Source organism: Bombina bombina, chromosome 9, assembly GCF_027579735.1.
Source record: "Bombina bombina isolate aBomBom1 chromosome 9, aBomBom1.pri, whole genome shotgun sequence".
Classification (NCBI taxonomy): Eukaryota; Metazoa; Chordata; class Amphibia; order Anura; family Bombinatoridae; genus Bombina; species Bombina bombina.
In genome coordinates, this window is record NC_069507.1 from 77,701,299 (window position 1) to 77,726,880 (window position 25,582).

The following is a 25,582-nucleotide window of genomic DNA, read 5'->3' on the forward strand; positions in this document are numbered from 1 at the left end:
CCATACTCTTCAGCAACGTCGGCAGTTCCAGCCTGTCACCTCCACTCTCTGCAAAACCAACATAAAATACAGATGGGGCTACCCCACATGACTCTTCATTACCAAAGATAACCAAACTTCTGTGGCCACTGCTGTTTCTCAGGGTCTCTCTCTACTTACATCTTGGGGTCTTCTCCTTGAACCTCTGCCCATACAAGTGCCTTCTCATTCTAAACTGAGCGCCTCTGCACCAAAATGGACTGCAAAAGACCAAAGGTTCAAACGCCCTAGGATGCACCAACCTCAGGACGCTATTAGATCTCTTGGGGACACTACCTGACTTTCTGGGCTAGGGCTTGTACCCTATGGGAATGTTCTCCTACCTCACTTGAATGCCTGAGTAGTCCGATAATTTATTACTTTTCCTGGACTGTTATCTTGTTTACACTTGCAAGTATTTAGATATGCACTTATCGCAATATTTTCTATGTTACTTTGCAACTGTTTATGTTAAGGTTTACTGCTTACTAGTTATGGTTATATGTTTCATTGTTACAGAGAGGGGCTGGTGTTACTGGTCCTCATTTCCTCTGCTCTTTAGCACAGTGCCCCCCCCCCCCACACAATTAGAAGCCCATACTAGAGTTCCTTTGCAGTGGACTATTTCCACCACACCTACAGACACTTTACTAATATCTTATTTACCTTACCTACCCCTACCCCTTTTTCCTCTCCTTCCACCTCCCACTACTTATTAGTTTGCATTCACCACTTTAGTTTTGCCCACCCCTTAATTTATTGAGACCTCAATTCTCCACATAAAAACAGTCTAAAACAGAACAATCCTGACATTGTTTTCCTGCAGGAAACGCACTGGTTAGCAAATAAACCCCTCAGATTATTCTCTAAGTCCTACACACACATTGAATTTGCCCCCTTTACCAAGAAAGCCAGAGGAATGTCTATCTTACTCCATAAGCGACTAGCATTTGAGGTAATTCAGGTCATTAAGGATCCCCAAGCAAGATATGTAATTTTAATTTGTAAATTGAACCATGTAGTCTACACGTTGGCATCTGTCTACCTCCCCAATACTCATCAGCCCAAATGCCTAAAACACATCCTACACGTAATTGATCAGGTCAAACAGGGTAGAGTTCTTCTGGCTGGGGACTTTAACATGGTTTGGGACCACAGGGCTGACAGAAAAACTACAGGTACAGCTAAGGCACATTCGCCTGCTGAAATTTTGGCCAACAGGTTTCATAACTTAATATCTTGCTCAGGGTACTATGACATTTGGAGAGCCATCCATCCTAAAGACAAGGACTACACACATTTCTCACACCCACACAAATTGTATGCTAGACTCGACTATATGTTTTCCATGGCTGACTCTCTAGACTTAGTTACACAAGCTAAAATTTATGTGTGCTTGGTCTGACCATGACCATGTTTTCGCTGATATGTACTCGGCAAACATCCCATATACAAGGGCTCAATGGCGCATGCCTCATCACCTCCTTGGAGATGTCCAAGAAGATGAAGAGCTCTGTAAGGATATTACACATTTTATACAGGCTAATGACAATGCACTAGTTCGTGATGACATCTTATGGGGGGCAGAAAAAGCCATTATAAGGGGGCTCTTGATTAGTAAACAAGCAACCCTCAGAAAGCAAGTCGGCTTCACCTTATCACAAGCCTACATTAAGCTTAGAAACTTGTAAACAGAAAAAAGGAGTACCCCGTCTGCAGCTTTAACATACCAAATTGCCAATTTCAAGAACCACATCTCTCAAATTGAGCTTTGTAGAACACAACTTAATCTAACTAAATTAAAACAACTGTTCTATTATAAAACTAACAAAGCAGACACCCTAGTGGCCAATAAAATCAGAAACAGGGTAGGTGCCTCACGCATTCATAGTATACATTCTTAACACTCTCTTCTCAGTATCCCGTCCCAAATAGGAGGGGAATTTGCTAAGAATTATTTGAACCTGTCTGGAACCAAGGTGACAGACTTCATAGACCTTTGTCCCTGCATTACTCACTGATTGGAGGAACTACAATTCTATGAAATGCCACTCCACCTGCAATAATGAGAGTCCCTTTTCGGTAACCCAGTAGCCCATATCATCTGGAGGCATACCCTGGAAATCACCCAGAAAGCGATTCACTGCACAACATTATACGAAACCTTTCACAAACTCCTAGCTCATTGGTATTACATTCCCACTAGGTTAGCTAGAATGTTTCCGAGCGCATCCCCTGAATGTTGGAGAGGTTGTGGTCAGAAGGGCAACACAATGCAGATTTGGTGGGAGTGCCCTAAGATCCGACCCTATGGAACACATGTTTCCTAGCACTGTCCAGCTTGGGTATACCCCTGCCCAGGTCCCCATCCATAGCCCTACTCCATATTGGCGCACACTCCTTGCCTAAGCACCACTCATATTTCTGTATTTACCTCTTCACGACTATTAAAAATGCTATAGCTTGTGCATGGACAAAAGAGTCCCCACCTAACTGGGCCAGAGTTTGTAATAACATGGCATATATATATATATATATATATATATATACACACTATGGAGAAGGACATTTACTATAAATGAGACAACTCAGACCTCTTTGAACTTGGTTGGGCAGACTGGAAAGACAAATATGACACAGAATGGAGACCCCATCCTTTGACCCCTGACTGAGCTAGAAGACGTTGAGGGTGGGAGAGACATGCGTTGGATTCCCACATGTGAGTTACTAATTATCCCTATTCCCCCCCCTTACCCTCCCTTACCCTTCCCCCCTTCTCCCCTGAATCTACAAACTAGAAGTGTTGGGGACCTCTAGGCCTCTCCTGTGTTTCAATATTAAAATTCTCTATGTTTCATTGAAAAGAAGTCAGTTTTATGAATAATGGCCCGATATAGTTTTGCAATATTAATGTATTGATATGTTAATTCCTCAGGTCTCATGACCTTCTATGTACCCAGTGGATTTTTTTCTCTTATTACTCTACTGTAAGTTTTGTTGAATGGTCAATAAAATTGCTTTTGAAAACTTAAAAAAACAAAAAAAAGAAAACAACTTATTAACTGTTTTTCAACATGAAAGGGATACATATAACATTTTCCATTATTTTATCCCCCATCAAAATCATATTAATATTTAACCAGTTTGTATAAGAGTGAAATGTATTGTAGAATAAGCGTCAAAAAGATGATGATCTGAACATGGCAGTTTTCCCATATGGTGAAATTAAGTTGGACACTGTGTAATATTGTTCCGATTTCATAAAAACAATCTACAAGTAATTCAATTCATATATTTATTTATTTAAATATATATTGTATAATAAGAGCAAAAAACTTTAAACCAGTTGCTATTGATTTCAAAGACAGAATTAGTGGCTAGCAGGGTGAGATTTTTTTGCTAAATTGCTTGTAACCTTGCAAGATGTCCCCTACCTGTTCAGTGTAATTTCTAACACTATAATTGTTTGCAGCATAACGGTCAAAGTGAGCAATTTGACGACGATACCTTCTCCTTTCACTCATTCTCTATCTGTATGAGTTACTAATAAAGTTTTGTTCTGTCCTTTGATGAAGTGAGTACTTCACTGTGGGGCACTCAAATAGCTCTAAGTGCATACTCAGATGTTAAAAACTTTGTGATAGAAGATGAATATAAAACAATATTGTCTTCGCCAAAGAATAAAGCTCCTTTGCAAGTTCTACAGCTGCAGCCAATGCAGGTCTTGCAGCTGAAATGGCACAGAAGCTACCAATCACTGGCATTCTACAGCCCATGTGTGGCATCCTAGCCACTCACAGAACAACACTTTACAATGAAGTGATATAAAGATGAGGTAACCTTTTTTGCACGTATATGTAACTTAAAACCAAACAATAAATAAATAAAAAAAATGCCAGCTAACAAACATAATATTTTTTTTGTCTGATTCAAAATACAGTATTATCTCTCCCCCCCCTTTATTATGGTTTCAGACCTCCATTAAAATGGTTTCTTACTATAAGTGTTTCTTTTACAGGTAGACCCTCATCATATCTTTGTATTTGGGTCATGTCATGTCATTGAACTTCTATGAGCATCCAATTTATATGTTCCATGCACTAGCACAGGTGAAACCAATCTATAGTTTTAAGTTCCAAGCTATTCTAGAATGATTCACAGTGGTACTTTATTATAATTACTGTATTTACAAGGGCCACGTTTACTGTATATGCCCTTATCCATTCTCTTGGGTTTTATTCTTCATAAAATATTTGCAATATGATGTTAAGTTCATTTATTTTTTATTATTTAAACCAGTAGTCTCCAAACTTTTCCAGCAGCTGCGCCTTCCATAAACTCAGTGCACCCCTACCATACCCGGTAACAATATTATTCAGAATAGCACAAACCCAAATGATGATAACCACACAATGCAATTTAAAAGACTAACTACAATTAATTAAACATTTATTCACATTTTAAATAAAACATTTTAGCTTATAATTAATTAAATGATTGTCTTGAGCATGTAATTGCAGCCTTTTAGATAGTCACTGTGCAAGAGTTTTGTATACCCCATTTAGGGCTAGAATACAAGTGGAGGGCACAAATATTAGCTCTATGGTACAGTAACGTCTCCTGTGCAAACCATTCCGCTTATTCTGTTATCACTGGAGCAATAGTCTATTGTGCATTAACTGCATGTCAGATAGCAGGACACATGCCCATGTATTGGTCCACATTTCTAAATTAGTATTATTGTCAATAACATGAACAATACAAAGTGACAGTTTCAATAATTAATCTGGCAGGAATATGGTTGCACATTAGCACCATCTCCATAGCTTCCACTTCTCAAGGTCAGAATAATACAACTAGAGTATGACATAAAACATGTTAGATACATACATACACATGCCCATAAACATTTACCCCTTCAAGTTCCGCTCCTTTTCATATACTATATCCCTTTAATTCTGCCGCAAAACCTTTTTCTCATTAATATACCTTTGTTATCTAAGTATGTGGTCTATATATAATTTAAATCCTTTGCTTTCAATGCATTTTCACTTGTTTTGTTATGCAAACTGGCAAGCGATAATGGCTCATTCAGGTCTCAAAAAGCACTAAATTTAAAAGCAGTATTTTGGATTGACCTTTCGAGCATAACACTTGACTCACCACTTGTAATGTGAGCTCCATGACCTAGCTAATAGCACTCTCTGTGATATCCATTAAAAGTATAGGATGTACAAAAAAGTATTGCCCATGTTAAGATATTTTGGTTTACATTTTTAACTATCTATTTCTGATACCAGAGTGTGCTTTATTCTTTGAGCTAGGGCAGGCTTGATGAAGTTATACCAGTTTCCCAACATCTGATTTCATGTTGCTTAGAAGGATTCTTGAATCGCAACAACCTGTGATTAAGAGTCTATTTCTTTGCTTGGAATATAGTTGTACAACTGCACCAAAAAACAAACTTTATTAAAAGTACCAAAGTGTCATGTAGGGTACACCCCACAGTTTATTTTTGATAACGGCAGACGGAAGACTAGAGAACCCTAGATAGATGACTGTGTAAAAATCAGAACATTGTTGTGTTTCCTGCTATTACACAATAATTCTAAACTGTGTTACTGTTCAGCTCTGGGGAAGAAAATGATGCAAACCTTCCATATAAGTGGTTGTGATATATAGCAGTCAGAGAGAGTGTAAGTTGCTGATAAACCATATATATATATATATATATATATATATATATTTATAGATAGATAGATAGATAGATAGATAGATAGATAGATAGTCTACCCATATTACATGTTACTTTTTCCTTAGGATAGCCTTATGCATGTCCCAGGCATTTTTAAATTCCTTTACAGTCCTTTATATATGGAGAACATTATATTACTTTAGGCATCTAGGCTGAAGTGCAGCGAATTATGATAACCACACTTGCAGAGGCAACTAGCATACTCCTCTTCCATTTTTTGAATTGCATGCCCCCTATGGTAATCCCAGCACCCCCTTCCACCTCTTGTACTTGTTAGCCCCCCCATCTCCAGTCCTACCTCCCCCTTGGAGGCCAAATTTGTCCGCCCACTTTGGTAACCACTGCTCTATCTGAATCACAGATTAATTAAATTTTGGGTTCCATGTCCCTAACTTTTGTTTTGAAAGGTCAAGTTAGTATGTTCTTCTGTTGGAATTTATCTGAATCCTAGATTCCTAAATATAGTCCATAACTGTACATGATAGCTTGCTTTAGTGTTACAATACTAACCAGAATAATTTTAATATTAATTTATATGTTTTATGCAAAGAATACTGTGTTCAGAAGATCTGAATAATTTATTGGTCCACATTTCTAAATTAGTATTATTGTTAATAACATGAAGAATACAAAATGACAGTTTCAATAATTAATCTGGCAGGAAGATGGTTGCACATTAGCACCGTCTCCATAGCTTCCACCTCTCAAGGTCGGAATAATATAACTAGAGTATGACATAAAAAATTATTATTTCATAAGATGCAAGAAAATGGACATCATAAAAAGCAAAATAAGATGTCAACATAAAATCACACATTCCTGCTCTGAATATGCAGTTGAGTTTTCAAAATATTCCTTATGTAGAGTCTTTCATAATATTTTACAGATAACAGTTCTGAATATAATAAAGCAGATATGACTTTTCCATTTCACTTTGTGACATTTTTTCTACATTAGTAGGACTAGGAAAGATGAGCAAATCTGTTTCTTTACCATGTTGTTATAGCTTTTAAAATGCAGTGTAATTCGTTAGAATATGAACATTTATCACTGTGTCACTAATAACAAATTAAGGAACCAGGCTATGTGGAGTATCTTTTGTGGACTATGTTTTATATTTTATATTTGTGGAATATTTTATAACAGACAAAGGAGAAAAAGGAGGAACTCCTATGCCATAAAACAAATGAATATGTAGTAAAGGCGTTATCTATATTTTTAAACAATAACAATTTTAGTGCAGACTGTCCCTTTAAGAAAGATTTTGTGAGGGTGGCAATGTATGAGCCATTAATCATACGAGAGTCTGATCATAAAGAGCATATTTGCTCTATTTCAAATACACATTTGTCATTTCCTTTCCTGTTTGTTAAACAAGTTACAACAACATTTCAAGCTCTATGGAGGATTAACATTGATGGCACATAATGCATTACTCTTGCATTTTTGCGCGACATATTAATATTGTGCGAGTAACAGTATAGTGTGTTGATGGATCTATAAGAATTGTCATTAAAACACTAAATACATATTGTAAGCACAGTATTGAGATAATTCTCCACCCCCCTCTAGTCATGTGTGCTGCCATATTGAAATCTAGCTATCAATGCATTCTAGTGGTGATGTGTATGCACATGTAGAGGCACTCTTATTCAGATACCTGCAGTGTATCCTAGGTTCCAAAATGGTGGCACCCATAATAAGAGGGAGGTGCATGAAACATATTTAGTGTCTCTAAGCACTGGGCTGCAAATTATCTACATACACTTTTTTTTTTTTTGCTTTGAAATTATCCTAGAACGCTAGATTCTCAAAGGTGTGAAGAGCTATTTGTAAGGTGGTATTTTTTTAAATTATTTTTTACACTCTGTGCTCTACTAATATAGACAGGTAAATGTAGAGAGAGGATTTAAAGGGGCAGTATACACCAATTTTCATATAACTGCATGTAACAGACACTACTATAAAGAATAATATGCACAGATACTGATCTAAAAATACAGTATAAAACGGTTTAAAAACGTTTAGCTCTGTTAAAAAGGGTACTGGAACACCCACTGCAGGTGCTTCAATAACAACAAAAGAAGACCCCCCCCCCTTTCTCTGCATATGAAAAGACTCTTTACACAAACAGGAGCAAGATGGAGTAGGTATACATCAATATTCTCCTAAAACTTTGGGGCTTGGTTAGGAGTCTGAAAATTAGCGCAAAGGTATTTAAAAATAAGCAAAACGATACATTTTTTTTTTTTTTTTTTTTTTTTTTAAAAACTGTGTAGGCTATATAAATAGATCATCTACAAAACATTTATACAAATAAAAATCTAGTGTACAATGTCCCTTTAAATGGATGGTAAAACACTGCAATTGTATCATAAAATGCTAAAAGGGACACTCAAGTCAAACTTGAATTAATTCAGATAGTGCATGCAATTTGAAACAGCTTGCCAATTAAAGGGACAGTCTAGTCAAAATTAAACTTTCATGAGTCAGATAGGGCTTGCAATTTTAAACAACTTTCCAATTTACTTCTATTATTTAATTTGCTCAATTCTTTCGATATCCTTTGTTGAAGAAATAACAATGTACATGTGTGAGCCAATCACACAAGGCCTTTATGTGCAGCAACCAATCAGCAGATACTGACCATATCTAGATATGCTTTTCAGCAAGTGACATCAAGAGAATGAAGCAAATTAGATAATAGAAGTAAATAAGAAAGTTGTTTAAAATGGCATGCTCTTTCTAAATCATGAAATAAAAAAATTGTGTTTCATGTCCCTTTAACTGCTATTATCACATTTGATTCATTCTTGTGGTATAATTTATCGACAGCGCAGCAATGGAATACTGGGAGCTTTCTGAGTACATCTGTAAACCAATGACAAGAGGTATATACATGCAGCCACCAATCAGCAGCTAACTCCAAGCTCCTGAGCCTACCTAGGTAGTCTTTTCAACAAAGGATACCAAAGGAACGAAGTGAGTCAGGTTAAAATGTTACTTTAATATCATTCTGTCTACCATTTATTTAGTGTTTAATGTTCCTTTAAAGGGGCAGTCTACACCTTAGTCATCTGAAAGTCTTACTTTAGATTTATCTGCAAATAGCCTCCTGCATCCTTTCTATATCATGCAGCAGGGACAGTAAAAAAGTTATTTTAAAATAAATATTGTTTCTGACAAGTTTAAAATGTCTGCCAAGCTCTGCCCCCTGATGACATCACAATCTGGGCTGCATCTAATCTCTCTGCTGAATAGCATTGACAGTCTGTTGAATCAAACTAGTGAGCCTTTTGTGATTGGATGCCATATGCAGCCCAGATCATGATGTCATTAGTGGGCTGAGCTTGGCAGCCATTTCAAACTGGCCAGAAACAATATTAATTTTAAAATAACTATTTTACTGTTCCTGCTGCATGATATAGAAAGGGGTACAAGAGCTTTTTGCAGCTTAATCTTAGGTAAGACTTTAAGATGACCAAGGTGTAGACTGTGTCCCTTTAATAATGGAAAAGCAAAGAAGATGACAGAAACTGTCACAGATATAGAGAGTTACAATCTGGAGCAAATAGGTATACAAGATACACTGGGACATACAAGCATCAGAGAATAGGATTTAAAGATAAAGCACAGTGGAATCTGAAACAGCTGTGGCACAGAGACATAATTAAGTGAATGAGTTCCCCGCATGAGGGCATGATGGATTTATAATTGGTTTTTGTGCAGCTGATTAAAATATTGTATACCTTTCTGTTCCAGACATTATTCTAGTATGTTAACCGGGTTTATGCAAAAGGTTCTAAAGAAAAAACAACACAACACACAAATAATAACATAAGTAACAACAATGATGTTTATATATGTATATAAATTTCTTATCTGATGTTTTTTTTATAAACTTAATAAACTGTATTTGTTAGTCTATAGTATTTCCCTTATTAAAGGGACACTAAACCCACATATTTTTCTCTTATGATTCAGATAGAGCAGGCCATTTTAAGCCACTTTCTAATTTACTCATATTATCAAATTTCCTTCATTCTCTTGCTATCTTTATTTGTAAAAGAAGGCCTCTAAGCTAAGGAGCCAGACAGTTTTTGGTTCAGTACCATGGACAGCACTTGTTGTGAGTGCATTTATCCACCAATCAACAAGCACAACCCAGGTTGTGAACCAAAAATGAGCCGGCTTCTAAACTTACATTCTTGCTTTTCAAATAAAGATAGCAAGAGAATGAAGAAAAACTGATAATAGGAGTAAATTAGAAAGTTGCTTCAAATTGCATGCCCTATCTGAATTATGAAAGAAAAAATTTGGGTTCAGTGTCCCTTTAACTATTTCCCTTTTGTATTATTAAAAAGAAATGTAGAATTGTTTCAATAAGTGCAACATTATTTGTAGCTTTGTTTAACAATGTTGCAAAACGCTGCTGCCATAGAATACTAAAGACACGTGCACACTCCTGAGCTCTTAAGATCCTACCTAGTTTTTCTCGTCAATAAAATATACCAAGAAATTGAAATAAATGTAATATCAGAAGTAAATTGGAAAGTTGTTTAAAATTGCATGCTCTATCTGAATCATGAAAGTTTAATTTTGACTCTACTTTCCCTGTAATTTAGAATTACTGGAATTGGATGCTATATTGTGCAATATTTAATAGATGGTGCTATCTTTTATTATGCAATTGTATGCAAAATTAGTTTTTAATGGAGTTAAAGAGAATTTAATGTACATTTTTTCATTGTGAATAGTAAAACAACTTTGCAATATACTTTATTATTTATTTTGCCCTCTTTTCCTGAAAATTTAGTTTTTTTCCCCTCTATGTTAAAGGGGCATGAAACTTTTTTTTCATGATTCAAATAAAGTATGTCATTTTAAACAGCTTTCCATTTTACTTTTATGATCTAATTTGCTTTGTTCTTTTGACATCTTTAGTTGAAAAACATACCTAGGCTCGGGAGTAACAATGCACTACTGCAAACTATCTGCTTATTGGTGGCTGTACTTATAATCTCTTGCCATTGGCTCACCTGACGTGTTCAGATAGCGGTAAAGGATACCCCAAGAATGAAGTAAATTTGATCATAGAAGTAAATTGTAAAATGCCCCCTTGTGAATCATAAAAGAACATGTTTGGGTTTCATGTCCCTTTGATTTATTGTAAGACTGTAAACAATCTTTCAATCACAAGGTTTGATAGAAACATCATCGTGAGAATAAAGAATTTTCCAATTCTGATAACTGGAAAGGCACATGACATGATTTACATTCTAACCCTGCCACATCTGTCCCTTATTCACTTTAGCAGAGATTATCAGATAAGAAACCACAAAACAATGATTGGTTATTGATGAACATATTTACCATGGTTAGCTTTGTCTACTCTATTAACAAGTTATGATTGACTCCTCCAAATAAGGTAAGTGGTGGGTGGAGCTTGACTATTGAAAAACATTTGCAGCAAACAAAGTCATATTGCATTCAAAATATTTTCAAACTGCCCCCTATGTTGCTTTATTGCAAGACTGCAGAAAACAATCTCTTAATCACAAAGTATTTACTACTCCTTTAAAATTGACCATTCTATAAGGTATTTTAATGCTGTGCTTTCTCACATACAATTTCCATATGGTTTTCTTAGCTAATTTTAAAATCATAAGACCATGTATCTCACCTGTACTCATCTTGTGTAAAAAGAGGAATAATAGATGGTTGTAGGACTGTTATAATTACTGTGGTGCTGTTAGATTTCACAGGGTCTCCGTCATCGTACGCAATAACAACCAGCTGTGAAAGAAAAACAATTCATAATCAATAATACAGTATTAACGCATTGTAATAACTTATATACATGTAAGCAAATGATCTGCTACACTAGAGCATTTAATTCTTTCTTTAAATTATCTTTTTTTATGATGTCTTTAACTCATTCAAAAGGGTAAAAAATGTAGTCAACGCTGCACTCCTGGAAACCCCCAATTTGACCCCTTAAGAGAATATAACTAGTTATTAGAAATACACAGGTATTTCTGCACCTGATTGGCTCACCAGCACTATCCTCATCTGGAGTAACAAAGGAGCATAAATTTGATAATGTATTTAACTTCTTCATAGTGGTTAAAAACAAAGTAAAATAAATGAATTTGTTGAAATTAAAATGCTCTGTAGTATACCTTTTTTTGCCCACTATTTCCTGAAATTTAAATCTGAAAATCTTGTGTGGGGAATCCCAGTCCCCACAGAGGCTGGAGTGCATCCCTCAAACCCTACACAATGTTCACTTGATCAGTGTAGAAGCTCATTCATTCCTGCCCATAAAAGGCCACAGCAAAGATAACCGATATAGCTACATACAGGAGAGCTATCTCTTTATAGAGATTAATTGAATGGAGCCACAATTTTAAGCAGAAAGCTTGGATTCTTCTTGATGGAAACATTATTTAAATTAGCATTGTGGGTGCATTGGCCCGGTTATCTCCATGTCAGAGACCCACTACTTTAAAGCAATACACATTGATGGATGAACTCTTCCGGCAGTGGGATAGGGTACTCAATATGACTACACATATCTCTTTCCGACCAACATAAATGACTCTCTTTAAATATAATCCTGAACTACCCTTCTTTTATCAAATGGAAGGGACTCCTACCAAATGACATATAAGGGAATGCATTATGCACACCCTACTTACAGATGGGAAACTTAAATCTCAAGAACTTAAAAATACTGACTTTCAATCCTGGATTTGCTATGTCCAGCATTCCTACTATTATACTCATCAAACTTGTAAAAAAAATGTACACTTACCCCATTTGGACATTTATGTCTGGTGCAAATCCTTTGAGACACTTAGTTTCATTAATATATACCATTTTACTCATAGTTGGAAATAAATCACAACCTTCATATACACACAAATGGAAATCAGATCTTCAAAGTTTAATTTATACTAAAATGTGGGGCAATATCTATCAGGCACATACAAAATATTCAGTTTCTACACAGGTACAAGAAATTAACTATAAATTGTTATCTATGTGGTACCTCTCAGACCAAAATGAAGCACATTTTTAGACATTCCTCTGGACTGTGCTGATGGGGTGCGGCGAAGAAGCCGATTTCCTACATGTATGGGGGAACTGTCCTAGTTTAAAATCTTTTGGGAATGAAACAACTACTTTGATGTCAGATATCATAGGTAAATATGTATAATTTACTCCAAATATACTTCTATTTCATTCCCTACCAAAGCTACAGGACAAAGCAATCTTTGCTACAGATCATGGTAAATGGAGCAAAAACTCTTATTCTTTAAAAATGGAAGCCTCTGAGGAACTAACCCTCAATGAATTGTGGAAACAAGTAGATAACTTTATATAGGTGGAAAGGTATTTATTTCTTAAACAAGGTAGTCTAGAAACACATGAGTTTATGGAAGAACTCTTGAAAAAGTCTCATCTAGTAATCCTGTAATAATTATATATTGTGGTCACTAGTTGGTGCCTAGAATTGTAATTTTTTTTTATTGTTTGGTTTTTCAATATCTCCCACAGGTAAGGATGTTAAGTTACCCCCTCTCTTCTATATTATCTTAGATTCTTCTCCCTCATCGCCCCTTCTTTTCTTAAACACATCCACTTTAAAAGTTTGGAAAGTTGTACTTTGAATGTATCTTCATAGTAGTATATATTTACCTTATTATAGTTTTGAGTTGTTATAAGTTACAAAGTTAAAACAAAAAAGAGATTGAGCTTTTATTAGTGAACTGGTTGGATCATCTAAGAAAGTGATCAAGATAATGCACATATAAGTATGGACAAAGTTGAATTTCAGATACTGAAATGTCTTTATCCTTCATGTTGAAATTGATATGCTGAGTTAGTTTGTATGCAATCTGTTTTTGTTTTTTTATTTATTTGACAAACTTGTATAACTTAATATGCTCTTATGCTGTATGCCAATTTAATTTTTCCTTAAATAAAGCTTATTTAAAAAAAAAAAGGCCACATCAAAGGAACAAAGATAAATATACTCAAGAAGGTTTTTAAGGGATATGCAGTATCCTTGGATTGCAAAACAGGGGATTGTGTGTGCAAAAAACAAGAATGCACAAAGGGACACTAAAATAAAAATAAACATTCATTACTCAGATAAAATGTACAAATTAAAAACAAAATACTTCTTAATTAGAAACGTAGGACCTTTATTGAGGTAGGCTCAGGAGAGTGTGCTTGGGTACTATATTGCAGCAGTGTTTCCCAAACAAATTTAAGAAATGTTATTGTGATTTGTATTACAATTGTATACTCTGAATCCTGCATGTTTAATTGCATATGTTAAATTAGTTTTTGCATTTAATAAAGCTTTTAACCCTTCATCAGCAAGAGGTATACATATACTATATTGCTTCTCTGTGAAAGGCATAGTGAACTAAAAGAAACTACACCGTGAGTGTCACTCACCATTTTTTCCCAGTTTTGTTTATTCTTACCTGTGCATCCCTCTGTTTTCTTTTTTTATAAGCCAATTAAGAGAAAAAAGGGGAAATACACAAGGGTACTTGCTCACAAAGCTAAAGGGATGAAACCGTAGCTCACTGATAAGAGTGATTGGGAAATAATTAATTATTCTGGATACGATCATTTAACTAATAGTTTACAATAAAAATGGTTCACAATAAAAATAGTACACAATGGAAAAATGATACATAAAATCAATACATATAAAAATACATAATCACTGCACTTAGTACCAAGATAAGCAATGCTTATGCTATACTTAGTAGTGTACAATTTCAAATGAAAGTAATACAGATTGCTACTCTCAAGGATACATTATATCCGCAAGATAATGCCAAACAAATTGAGTCGTCAGAAATCCTTTAAAAGTATATGAGATCCTTTTCAACCGTTCCTCTGTGGATCAAAGAAAATGAGGACTCCTTTAGGCAATCTCAAAAAACTGGATTTTATTATGATTTAAGCAACGCTTTTTCCCCGGACCGCACACAGGAGCTCCTGTGTGCGGTCCAGTAAAGCTTCGCTTAAATCATAGTGAACACCGGGCATATAGAGAAACTTGCTGTGAATCAATAAGAGGTAACGCCAGAAACTGGGACGGATCTCCTCTGATCAGTGACAACCGGCAGACACTATTTTAAACAGCGGCGTATGGCAGTTAACGCATCGTCCTTTACTGATATGTGAGTACGGATTAATGATATTTTCCAATTTCTCGATATTGCCTAAAGGAGTCGTCATTTTCTTTGATCCACAAAGGAATGGCTGAAAAGGATCTTGGATACTCTTAAAGTATTTCTGACGGCATTATCTTGTGGATTTAAAGGGACACTCAATCAAAATTAAACTTTCATTATTCAGATAGAACATGCCATTTTAAACAACTTTCCAATTTACTTCCATTAACTAAATGTGCAGTCTTTTTATATTTAAACTTTTTGAGTCAACAGCTCCTACTGAGCATGTGCAAGAGTAAGTGTGTATGCATTTGTGAATGGCTGATGGCTGTCACATGGTACGTGTATGCATTTGTGAATGGCTGATGGCTGTCACATGGTACAGGGGGATTGGAAAAAGGCATAAATTTTAAAATTGTCAGAAAAAAAATCGACTACTCATTTGAAGTTCAGACTAAGTGCTATTGCATTGTCTTGTTATCTTGCATTTGTTGATTATGCAAATCTACTGTGTTGACTGGTCCTTTAAAGGACCAGTCAACACATTAGATTTGCATAATCAACAAATGCAAGATAACAAGACAATGCAATAGCACTTAGTCTTAACTTCAAATGAGTAGCAGATTTTTTTATAACAAATTTTAAAGTTATGTATATTTCCACTCCCCCTGTACCATGTGATAGCAATCAACCAATCACAAATGCATATACGTATAGTCTGTGAATTCTTGCACATGCTCAGTAGAATCTGGTGACTCAAAATTGTAAATATAAAAGACTGTGCACATTTTTTTTAATGGAAGTAAATTGGAAAGTTGTTTAATATTACATGCTGTATCTGAATCATGAAAATTTAATTTAACCTGAGTGTCCCTTTAATGTATCCTTGAGAGTAACAATCTGTTTTGCTTTCGTTTGAAATTGTGCACTACCAAGTACAGCATACAAATTGCTTATCTTGGCACTAAGTGCAGTGATTATCCTTTTAATATGTATTGATTTTATGTATCATTTTTTTCATTGTGTACTATTTTTATTGTGAACCATTTTTTATTGTGAACTATTTGTAAAATTATAGTATCCAGAATAATTAATTATTTCCCCATCACTCTTTAGCATTAGTTTGCGCAATCTAATATACATTTTAATTTAACTGCTGCTTTTTAAGGTAGATTGAACCTTATATCTGTGTTTGTGTGTTGTGGTTCCATTTTAGCGTTGATCAATTCTATTTTTGTTTGAGGCTCACTGATAAGACCAAAATGTATGTTTGGGGGTTTGTTGCTTTCTCTTGTTCAGAGATTTACTTGGTGTTTTGGGTGCTGGATTGTCTTTTTGACAGTTCCAGACTGATATTCTGTAGTATATTTGTCTCTCTGTGAAAAGCACAGTGAGCTAAAAGTGACTGCACCCTGAGTGTTATTATCCCATTTAACAAGCTCTATACTTTGGGTTATTTTGTATGTAAATGACTCTGAGATGAACAGACATCCTTCCTCACATAACCTATGGGGTGCAACTGTTCCTCACTAATAAGGCCCAGAGCAGCCAAACATTTGTGTGTGATTTGCTGCTTTTTATAGTTCATCTGAGAATCGCAAGGTGTTTTAGGGCTCCCTGGCAGAGCCATTCTAGACTAGGATATTTCTCCTCTGTTAAAGGGACATTCCAGCCTAAATTGAAATGCACATAGATAAATTACATCTTTGGATAGAAACATAATTTCAATATACTGTACATGTATTGGCAAAAATGTTTCTAGTAAAAGTTATTACTGTTTTAGTGATAACATTTTTCTCTGTACGTGCATGTGAAGCATATTTTGATATTCTCAGTGTACCAGCATTTTAAATACTGCAGTTGTTCAGAAAAACAGTGGGGCTTTTATCATGTCAGCAATTTACCAAATTATATAAGTGCACCTTAGGCTCAACTGTTGTGTTTTTTATATACTAGTGCACGGAGCATACCTAAGTATAATCTTGAAACAGCTATAACTTCTGCTAAAAAAATGCATCCATGCCATTTCCATTTTGTCTGGAATGTCCCTTTAAATGCATTTTGCACTAAAAAAGACTGCATCCTGATTGGCCCTGGCCTCCTGATCAAACACAGTTTTTTTATATCTCTCTATTTTCTTTTTGTAGCAGCAGGAGGTTTGCTATGTAAAGTGATGCATTCTCTTTGGAAGGTAAAGTTTACAGTCTGCTTGTATTTTATTTAAAATATAGACAGGGTTTGTTTTATATGTACAACCAAGTAATCAGTGGCAATGAGATCTCTACAAACAGAGCACTTCTAGGATATTGCCAAGCAGAAAATTCATTAATACAAACCCTTCTGGGGATATTTAAGGACTGTACTTCAGAAACACAGAACTACAGTGTTCCCGGAAATATCAGCTCAGTAGGAATTGGTATAATTGACTGATTGCTATACTTTTAATTAATTTGAGCTTTTCAACATCTTAGTAAACATTCTTTGAACTCCTCTTTATAGGACACAGACTATGGATTTTCTGAGATCTCACTTGTTGCTGAAACTAAAAAATGTTAGCGGGGGTTGCCAGGTTACACAAAAATCTGAAGCGATGGTATGACGACAAGGAGACTGGTGCACTTGTGCTATGTTCCGCTCTCAATATTTTTGTTCTCCACAGCAGCATTTCAAGAGGAGTCAATATCCAACTGAATCACTGATTTATTTCTAACAATGATATCCATGATTAAAAAAAAATAAAAAAATAATCCTTTATATTATTTCTGTCAAACTGTTAAAGGGACAGTCTACACTAAAATTGTTATTGTTTAAAAAGATAGATAATGCCTTTACTACCCATTCCCCAGCTTTGCCCAACCAACATTGTTATATTAATATACTTTTTTAACATTTAAACCTCTACATTTCTGCCTGTTTCTAAGCCACTATAGGCAGCCTCTTAATTACATGGTTTTTTTATTAGCTTTTCACAACAGGAGGCTGCTAGTTCATGTGGGCCATATAGATTACATTGTGTCCACACCCAAGGAGTTATTTAAAGGGACATTCCAGTCAAAATATAAATGCACATAGATTTATTGCATCTTTGAATAGAAACATATTTGCAATATACATGTATTGGCAAAAATGATTCTATTAAAAGTTAGAACTGTTTTAGTGTTAGCATTTTTCTCTGCATGTGCATGTGAAGCATAGCTAGATATTTTCACTGCACCCACATTTATTTTTTTTTACAAACAATTTTTTTATTGAAGTTTCAAGAAAAAGTAATATACAGAATTCGCCCATTAACAATAATTACATCAGAGCATGACATGCATTGCTATTACATGATGACTTACCCTATAAGACAGGACAAATGTTGTAGCTCCACATATCAAATCTGTGTTCTAATATTGGAAATTGCATAGATACTAATAAAAGTATTTGACTATAAAGAGATAAGAGCTGTCCCCCAGGGGTATAAAACAACGTGTCTTAGTTTACTGCTTTTATGTGATGGGATCAACAGTGTGAGATAAGTATGTAAAGATGAGATTACATATCATGTCTTGATGAGGTGAAAGAAAAGAGTTTGTGCTAAATAAAATGGAACTTTATTTTATGTTATTTTAAAGGAGAAAGATAATCCCCACATCTATGGGAGGGATACTCTATGACTTTCTATTCCAATAATAACAAGATGTGGGGAGTTTGGTTTTGTGACGGCCACATTTGGGTCATAGTGTGTGGGGAAGGGGAGAAAGATCAGCGGGCGATAGCCGCTCAAAATACAGGGGAAGATTGGGGGGAGAGAGCGGAGCCAACCCAGACAAAACAGTAGAGTAAACAGGAGAGAGGGAGGCAGTTACGTAGCATAAATAGAGGGGTGGTTATTTCTAATAGTAGGTATCCGTGGCCAGGTAGAAAGACTATTTATTGTTTACCCTAGAGCTACACAATGTATTACCTAGTCTAGGAACTTAATCAGGGCAATAACTAATGTAGGATAATAAGGAGAATACATCGCTTGATACAGATACTTAAGCATAATACACAGTCATAACACGATAATAAAAGAGTAAAACAAAACTTGACTGTCTCCAAATAAGTGGAAGGTATGCAGACCAAACATTATAAACTTCTATTATCCTATGTGTATAAATTCGGTCCTCTCAAGACTGACTCCATAGTAAAGGCTAATTATAGGTAATAAGGACATCTAGGAAGATCCTAACATGTGATTCTGAGATATAGATAGTACCTTAACATATGTCTGGGTTATTGCAAGTAACAATGTCAGATAAGGATATGTAGGTTTAGCTAATGCTGTGTGAGCAGTTGCACCCTAAACTATAGGATATAGTTGTCCCTAAGCAGCTATAGAAGGCAGTAGTAAGATAAGAGGGAATAAATTTCTTAGAGTTGGGGCAAATTATATTTGGAACCCTAATATGTGAGCCGTATTAAGACATCAGTGTGTCACTAGAGGAGTCGTTTAGCCAGGCAAATGTAGATATGCCTAGGGCTGGGTGTTAGCAATTCTAACTAAACCGTTAACTTAGATAAAGAAAGCTGCAAAACGAAAGTAAACATACACAGGTAACTAGTAACATTAGATTAGAGCTAGGTGTAATAAGCATAACATGAAAGAAACTGTTGGGCTCATGAGACAGGGTATGATTCCCAATTGAGTGCACATGACTGTAGTCATAGAGGTGGACTCTCTGGTTCAGAAAAGGGCAACTTTGAGAGTAGGTGCTGTAGGTTTTAGTATAGTTTAACAATGGAAGTATATATAACAGCCATAATTCAGGCGAGTAGTACATTGAAATGTGTGCAACAAAAAATATATACATATAACAGCAAACAGTATGAACCTCCGCAGCTACTCATATGTTGTGAGAATAACCTCCATAATAATAAGTGTAAAGAACCTAGGTTAAGAAGGCTTTTAATTTAGGGATGCACCGTGGGAACTGTCCAATAGCGAAGGGATATCTAGAGGGTTCTTAGTGTTTCAGATTGTTCAGGTGTAGGTGTGCAACAGTTCAAGGATGTAACTCTAAATTAATATGGATTGCGTTAACCCCTAAGAGAGCTGGTGAGAGTTTAACAAGCACAAAGTTGCTACTACAGATATGCTGGTAAGACACATTGATTGATAGAAAGGTACAAACCTATAGATATTACAATAAGAACAGTGAAAATAGGGTGAGTCCTCTAGCCTGAACTAGTATAGCAAAACAAAACAAAAAGAATCATCTCAACTACCCTCTCGGTAGAGCGTATGCGGGATAGTGGGTGATTATTTATAATCTGGACTGTGAGGTACTACTTGTAAGGTTTGCAATAAGGGAAGACATATATCAGGGACTAGAGATATGGGGGGGTCACAAAATATATATATATAGAAAGAACCTCCTCTAAAAACTAGGAGCCTACGCTTAGATATTGAGGTATGTTGAGATGTAAAAATCATGTAAGGCCACAGTTCAATAACAGTCCCTTCAAGATTTTGGCAACAAACTTGAACCAATGAAAGTGATACTTGTTGTAGGTTTGCAATAGGTGGAAATATATATCAGGGACTAGAGATATGGGGGAAAGATCACAAAAAATATATAGAAAGAACGTCCTCTAAGAAAAACTAGGAGCATAAGCTTAGATATTGAGGTATGGTGAGAGGTAAAAATCATGCAAGGCCACAGTTCAATAACATTCCTATCAAGATTTTGGCAACAAACCGGAACCAAATAAAGTGATACTTAGTGTGTTATAATCTTGAGGAGAGAAAGCTAAGCATACAATATTTTAGAGGTAGGTAGTCCTTTATTTCAGGTCCTTAGACCATCATTCGGGAGATCCATTATATGGAAGTCGGAGTCCTAGGATGGTACCAGCATCTCCATAATGAGAAAACCAAGTCACCCCACGCCAGATCTAGTTGCGGGTGTAGGAGACCGCTGAATAAGCTTGGGAAAATTGTCTCTCAGAACCCATGAGGATGACGATAGCACTGCAGAGTACCCCGGCCATCCAAGACTAGCATCTCCTTCAATTTGAGCTATAGAGGTACAATTGTTATAGGGCAGTATAGACAGTCTGAGTGGTCTGTTCAGTTGGCCCAGCTGCTGCGTGTCCCCAAGTACTAGAGCTGTTTCCGCTTTCACTGGAGCCTCCGCAATACCGGTAGAAGAAGAGATCTCAGCGAGTTCTACCACCTCCTCTTTGTGAGCCATGCTAGGTTCATGCTCCCTCCATTGTGCGTGCTGGAAATTCAGAATTCCTGCCACTTGGGAACAACATCAGGGCATCACTGCTGCGCCCCGGGCCGCCCAGGCATCAATGCTGGGATCGAGCGATGCTGGAGAAGGTGAGTTGGCTCTGTCGTGCAGCGCATCAATGCAGGCCGTATTGTGTCGCTCTAAACGGGTAGACAGTTCATCTAGAAGTAAAGCGATGATCTCCATTGGCATTGCGGCTCCCCAAGTGAGCTAAAGTAGGGCTCCGTCTTCCCCCAAGATTGTGACGTCACTTGTAGCAATGGAGGTTTGCGCGCTGTTTGTTCCTCTAGCTCCCGAATAAGTCATTGATCTCGAGCTAGCATGGCTCTATCTCCATATGTCACTCCCTCTGTGTGTGGGTAGTTGTAGGCCTGCAGGGTCCTTGGAGCATATGGTGGTCAGATTAGAGCTGTGATACTCATTATCCGCCGTCTTTGGCCTACCCTCCCTGCAGCATGCGGTCTAGTATTAGGATAGTGGTAGGAGTATCTTAGCTAGCAGAAGTTTTGTTAATCATGGATCTAGTAATGTCCCAGTTTCATTTTTATAACAATCTGTATCCTTGATGGCTGGTTTATAGCTCCTAAATTGTATTATATGTGGGAGCTCTGCAGAGATGTGTCTATTCTCCTTGTTAGTTGGCTCTGCCCCCGATCCCACATTTTAAAAAATGCAGCTCCTCACATCATCAGTGGGACTTGTATCATGTCAGCAATTAACAAATTGAGTCATTATCAGATTGTACAAGCACCTTAGGCTCTCCAAACAAGTGTTGTGTTTAAAATGCTGGTGCATGGTGCATACTTAAATACACTTTTGAAACAGCTATAGCTTTTATTAGAAGCATTTTTGCTAATGCAAGTATATTACAAAATTGCTTCTGTTCAATACCGAAATACACCCATGTGGTTTCCATTTTTTTTTTTTTTGCTGGAATATCCCTTTAAGATTTAGCACAGTACTAAATGCACGTCAATAGATAATAAATAAAAAGTCATGTGATCAGGGGGCTGTCAGAAGATGCTTAGATGCAAGGTAATCACAGAGGCAAAAAGTATATTAATATAGCAGTGTTTGTTATGCAAAACTGGGGAATGGGTAATAAAGGGATTATCTATATTGTAAAACAATAACAATTCTATTTTAGACTGTCCCTTTAAGCAATTTAACTGCACTGGTTTCTCCCTAACAGCAAGGCTTTAATTAAAGGGATATGAAACCCAAAAAATGTATTTTGTGATTCAGAGCATACAATTTTGAAAATGTTTTCAATTTACTTCTATTCTCAAATTTGCTTCATTCCCATTGGTTATTTGCTTCATTCCCATGGTGTTCTTTGTTGAAGAGATACATTGGTAGGCATCTGGAGCACTACATAGCAGGACATGGTGTTGTCATCTTGTGCTCTTGCAAATAGATAACATTCTTGAAAAAATGCTGCCATATATTGCTCCAGATACACGCACGCTCCTGAGCTTATGTCCCTGCTTTTCAACAAAGGATAGCAAGAGAATGGAGACATTTTGATAATAAAATTAAATTAGAAAGTAGTTTAAAATTGTATGCTCTATCTTTGGGAGCTTTTTTTAGGATTTTATTGCAATGTTGGTGTCTCGTCTTCAAATCCAGAATCCTTCATAGTAAGATAAACAGCTCTCAAGCTAAATTTGCCTTTCTAAAATTATTTGAGGGACCTCAGAGTAAGATCTTGCCAGAGCAGAGAGCTTTAGCTCATTAGGCCCCAGGTAAACATAAGAAAAGGCTCACCTGCAGTTGTTAACATATTAATAATTATTAAATGATGGGGCGTAATCAACTTCCATATATATCAAATTCTTATAAACACTGTTGGAGGGACTGATGCCATATAGCGCTCAAGGTATGCGAATGTTATTATATAAAGTACTTTTAACCAAGGATGCCAAAAGAACAAAGTAAGGGGTACATTACAATTTGGCTTAAAAAAAAAGATCTCATGATTTTCAAATTTTCTAATGAATTGTGATAGACCCCTTACATAATTATTATTATTATTATTAATAATAACATTGTATTATTTTTATTATTCTTAAGTTTTTTTTATTATTATTATTACTATTATTATTATTACTATTATTATTAATATTATTATTACTAATATTATTATTATTGTTATTATTAATAATAACATTGTATTATTTTTATTATTCTTAAGTTTTTTTTATTATTATTATTACTATTATTATTATTACTATTATTATTAATATTATTATTACTAATATTATTATTATTGTTATTATTAATAATAACATTGTATTATTTTTATTATTCTTACGTTTTTTTATTATTATTATTACTATTATTATTATTACTATTATTATTAATATTATTATTACTAATATTATTATTCTTGTTATTATTAATAATAACATTTGTATTATTTTTATTATTATTATTTTTATGTTTTTTAATTATTATTATTATTATTACTACTACTACAAATAATATAATACAAATAATATAATTAATAATAACAATAATAATAATATTAGTAATCAAAATAGTAATAATAACAGTAATAATAATAATAATAATAATAATAATAATAATAATAATATAACAGAGACTAATAATTTTATGCCATTTTGCAGATTCTCATTTTAACAAGGAGAAACACAAGACAATAAAGAATAGATTTTATAAAGCAAAATTTTGGATAAAAATAACTACAACTATTTAAAGGATATGCTACCCAAATGTTGAATCAATTGAAAACATTGTAGCATATCTATAAAAAGCTGAGTAGAACATATCTCTGTGTAAAAAAAGGAAGATATTTTACCTAAAGTTTACATAGTAACCACATTCCACTGTAAAGGGGCTTTAAACATCCAATTAGGACACTAGCCCCAGGACTGCAAGGGAGAGTACATCTGGCATGTGTAGTCACCTTATTTCCCTCCTCAGTTTAAGGAAGTTTACTATGAAATATTTACACCTAGATTTAGAGTTTTGCGTTGGAAGGGGTGCGCTAGCTACGCGTGTTTTTTTCCCCCCGCACCTTTTAAACAACGCTGGTATTTAGAGTTCTTTGAAGGGCTGTGTTAGGCTCCAAAAAGGGAGCCTAGAGCATAATTTACCGCCACTGCAACTCTAAATACCAGCGTTGCTTACGGACGTGGCCAACTTCAAAAACGTGCTTGTGAACGATATCCCCATAGGAAACAAAGGGGCAGTTTGAGCTGAAAAAAAACCTAACACCTTCAAAAAAGCAGCGTTCAGCTCCTAACGCTGCCCCATTGTTTCCTATGGGGAAACACTTCCTAAGTCTAACCCTAACACTAACACCCCCCTAAGTTAAATATAATTTAAATCTAACAAAATAAAATAAATCTTATTAAATAAATTAATCCTATTTAAAACTAAATACTTACCTGTAAAATAAACCCTAATATAGCTACAATATAACAAATAATTATATTGTAGCTACAGGGAGTGCAGAATTATTAGGCAAGTTGTATTTTTGAGGATTAATTTTATTATTGAACAACAACCATGTTCTCAATGAACCCAAAAAACTCATTAATATCAAAGCTGAATAGTTTTGGAAGTAGTTTTTAGTTTGTTTTTAGTTATAGCTATTGTAGGGGGATATCTGTGTGTGCAGGTGACTATTACTGTGCATAATTATTAGGCAACTTAACAAAAAACAAATATATACCGATTTCAATTATTTATTTTTACCAGTGAAACCAATATAACATCTCAACATTCACAAATATACATTTCTGACATTCAAAAACAAAACAAAAACAAATCAGTGACCAATATAGCCACCTTTCTTTGCAAGGACACTCAAAAGCCTGCCATCCATGGATTTTGTCAGTGTTTTGATCTGTTCACCATCAACATTGCGTGCAGCAGCAACCACAGCCTCCCAGACACTGTTCAGAGAGGTGTACTGTTTTCCCTCCTTGTAAATCTCACATTTGATGATGGACCACAGGTTCTCAATGGGGTTCAGATCAGGTGAACAAGGAGGCCATGTCATTAGATTTTCTTCTTTTATACCCTTTCTTGCCAGCCACGCTGTGGAGTACTTGGACGCGTGTGATGGAGCATTGTCCTACATGAAAATCATGTTTTTCTTGAAGGATGCAGACTTCTTCCTGTACCACTGCTTGAAGAAGGTGTCTTCCAGAAACTGGCAGTAGGACTGGGAGTTGAGCTTGACTCCATCCTCAACCCGAAAAGGCCCCACAAGCTCATCTTTGATGATACCAGCCCAAACCAGTACTCCACCTCCACCTTGCTGGTGTCTGAGTCGGACTGGAGCTCTCTGCCCTTTACCAATCCAG

General features: G+C 35.5%; 1 protein-coding gene across 1 annotated transcript in view; it reads right to left on the reverse strand.

The window, feature by feature from the left end:
* Positions 1-25,582, reverse strand: part of PCDH15 (protocadherin related 15) — a 1,588,775-nt gene that overhangs the window by 464,649 nt on the left and 1,098,544 nt on the right. The window contains exon 21 of the mRNA XM_053692906.1: positions 11,457-11,569. Within this exon, the coding sequence (XP_053548881.1) occupies positions 11,457-11,569 (113 nt within the window). The remainder of the gene's footprint in view (positions 1-11,456; positions 11,570-25,582) is intronic.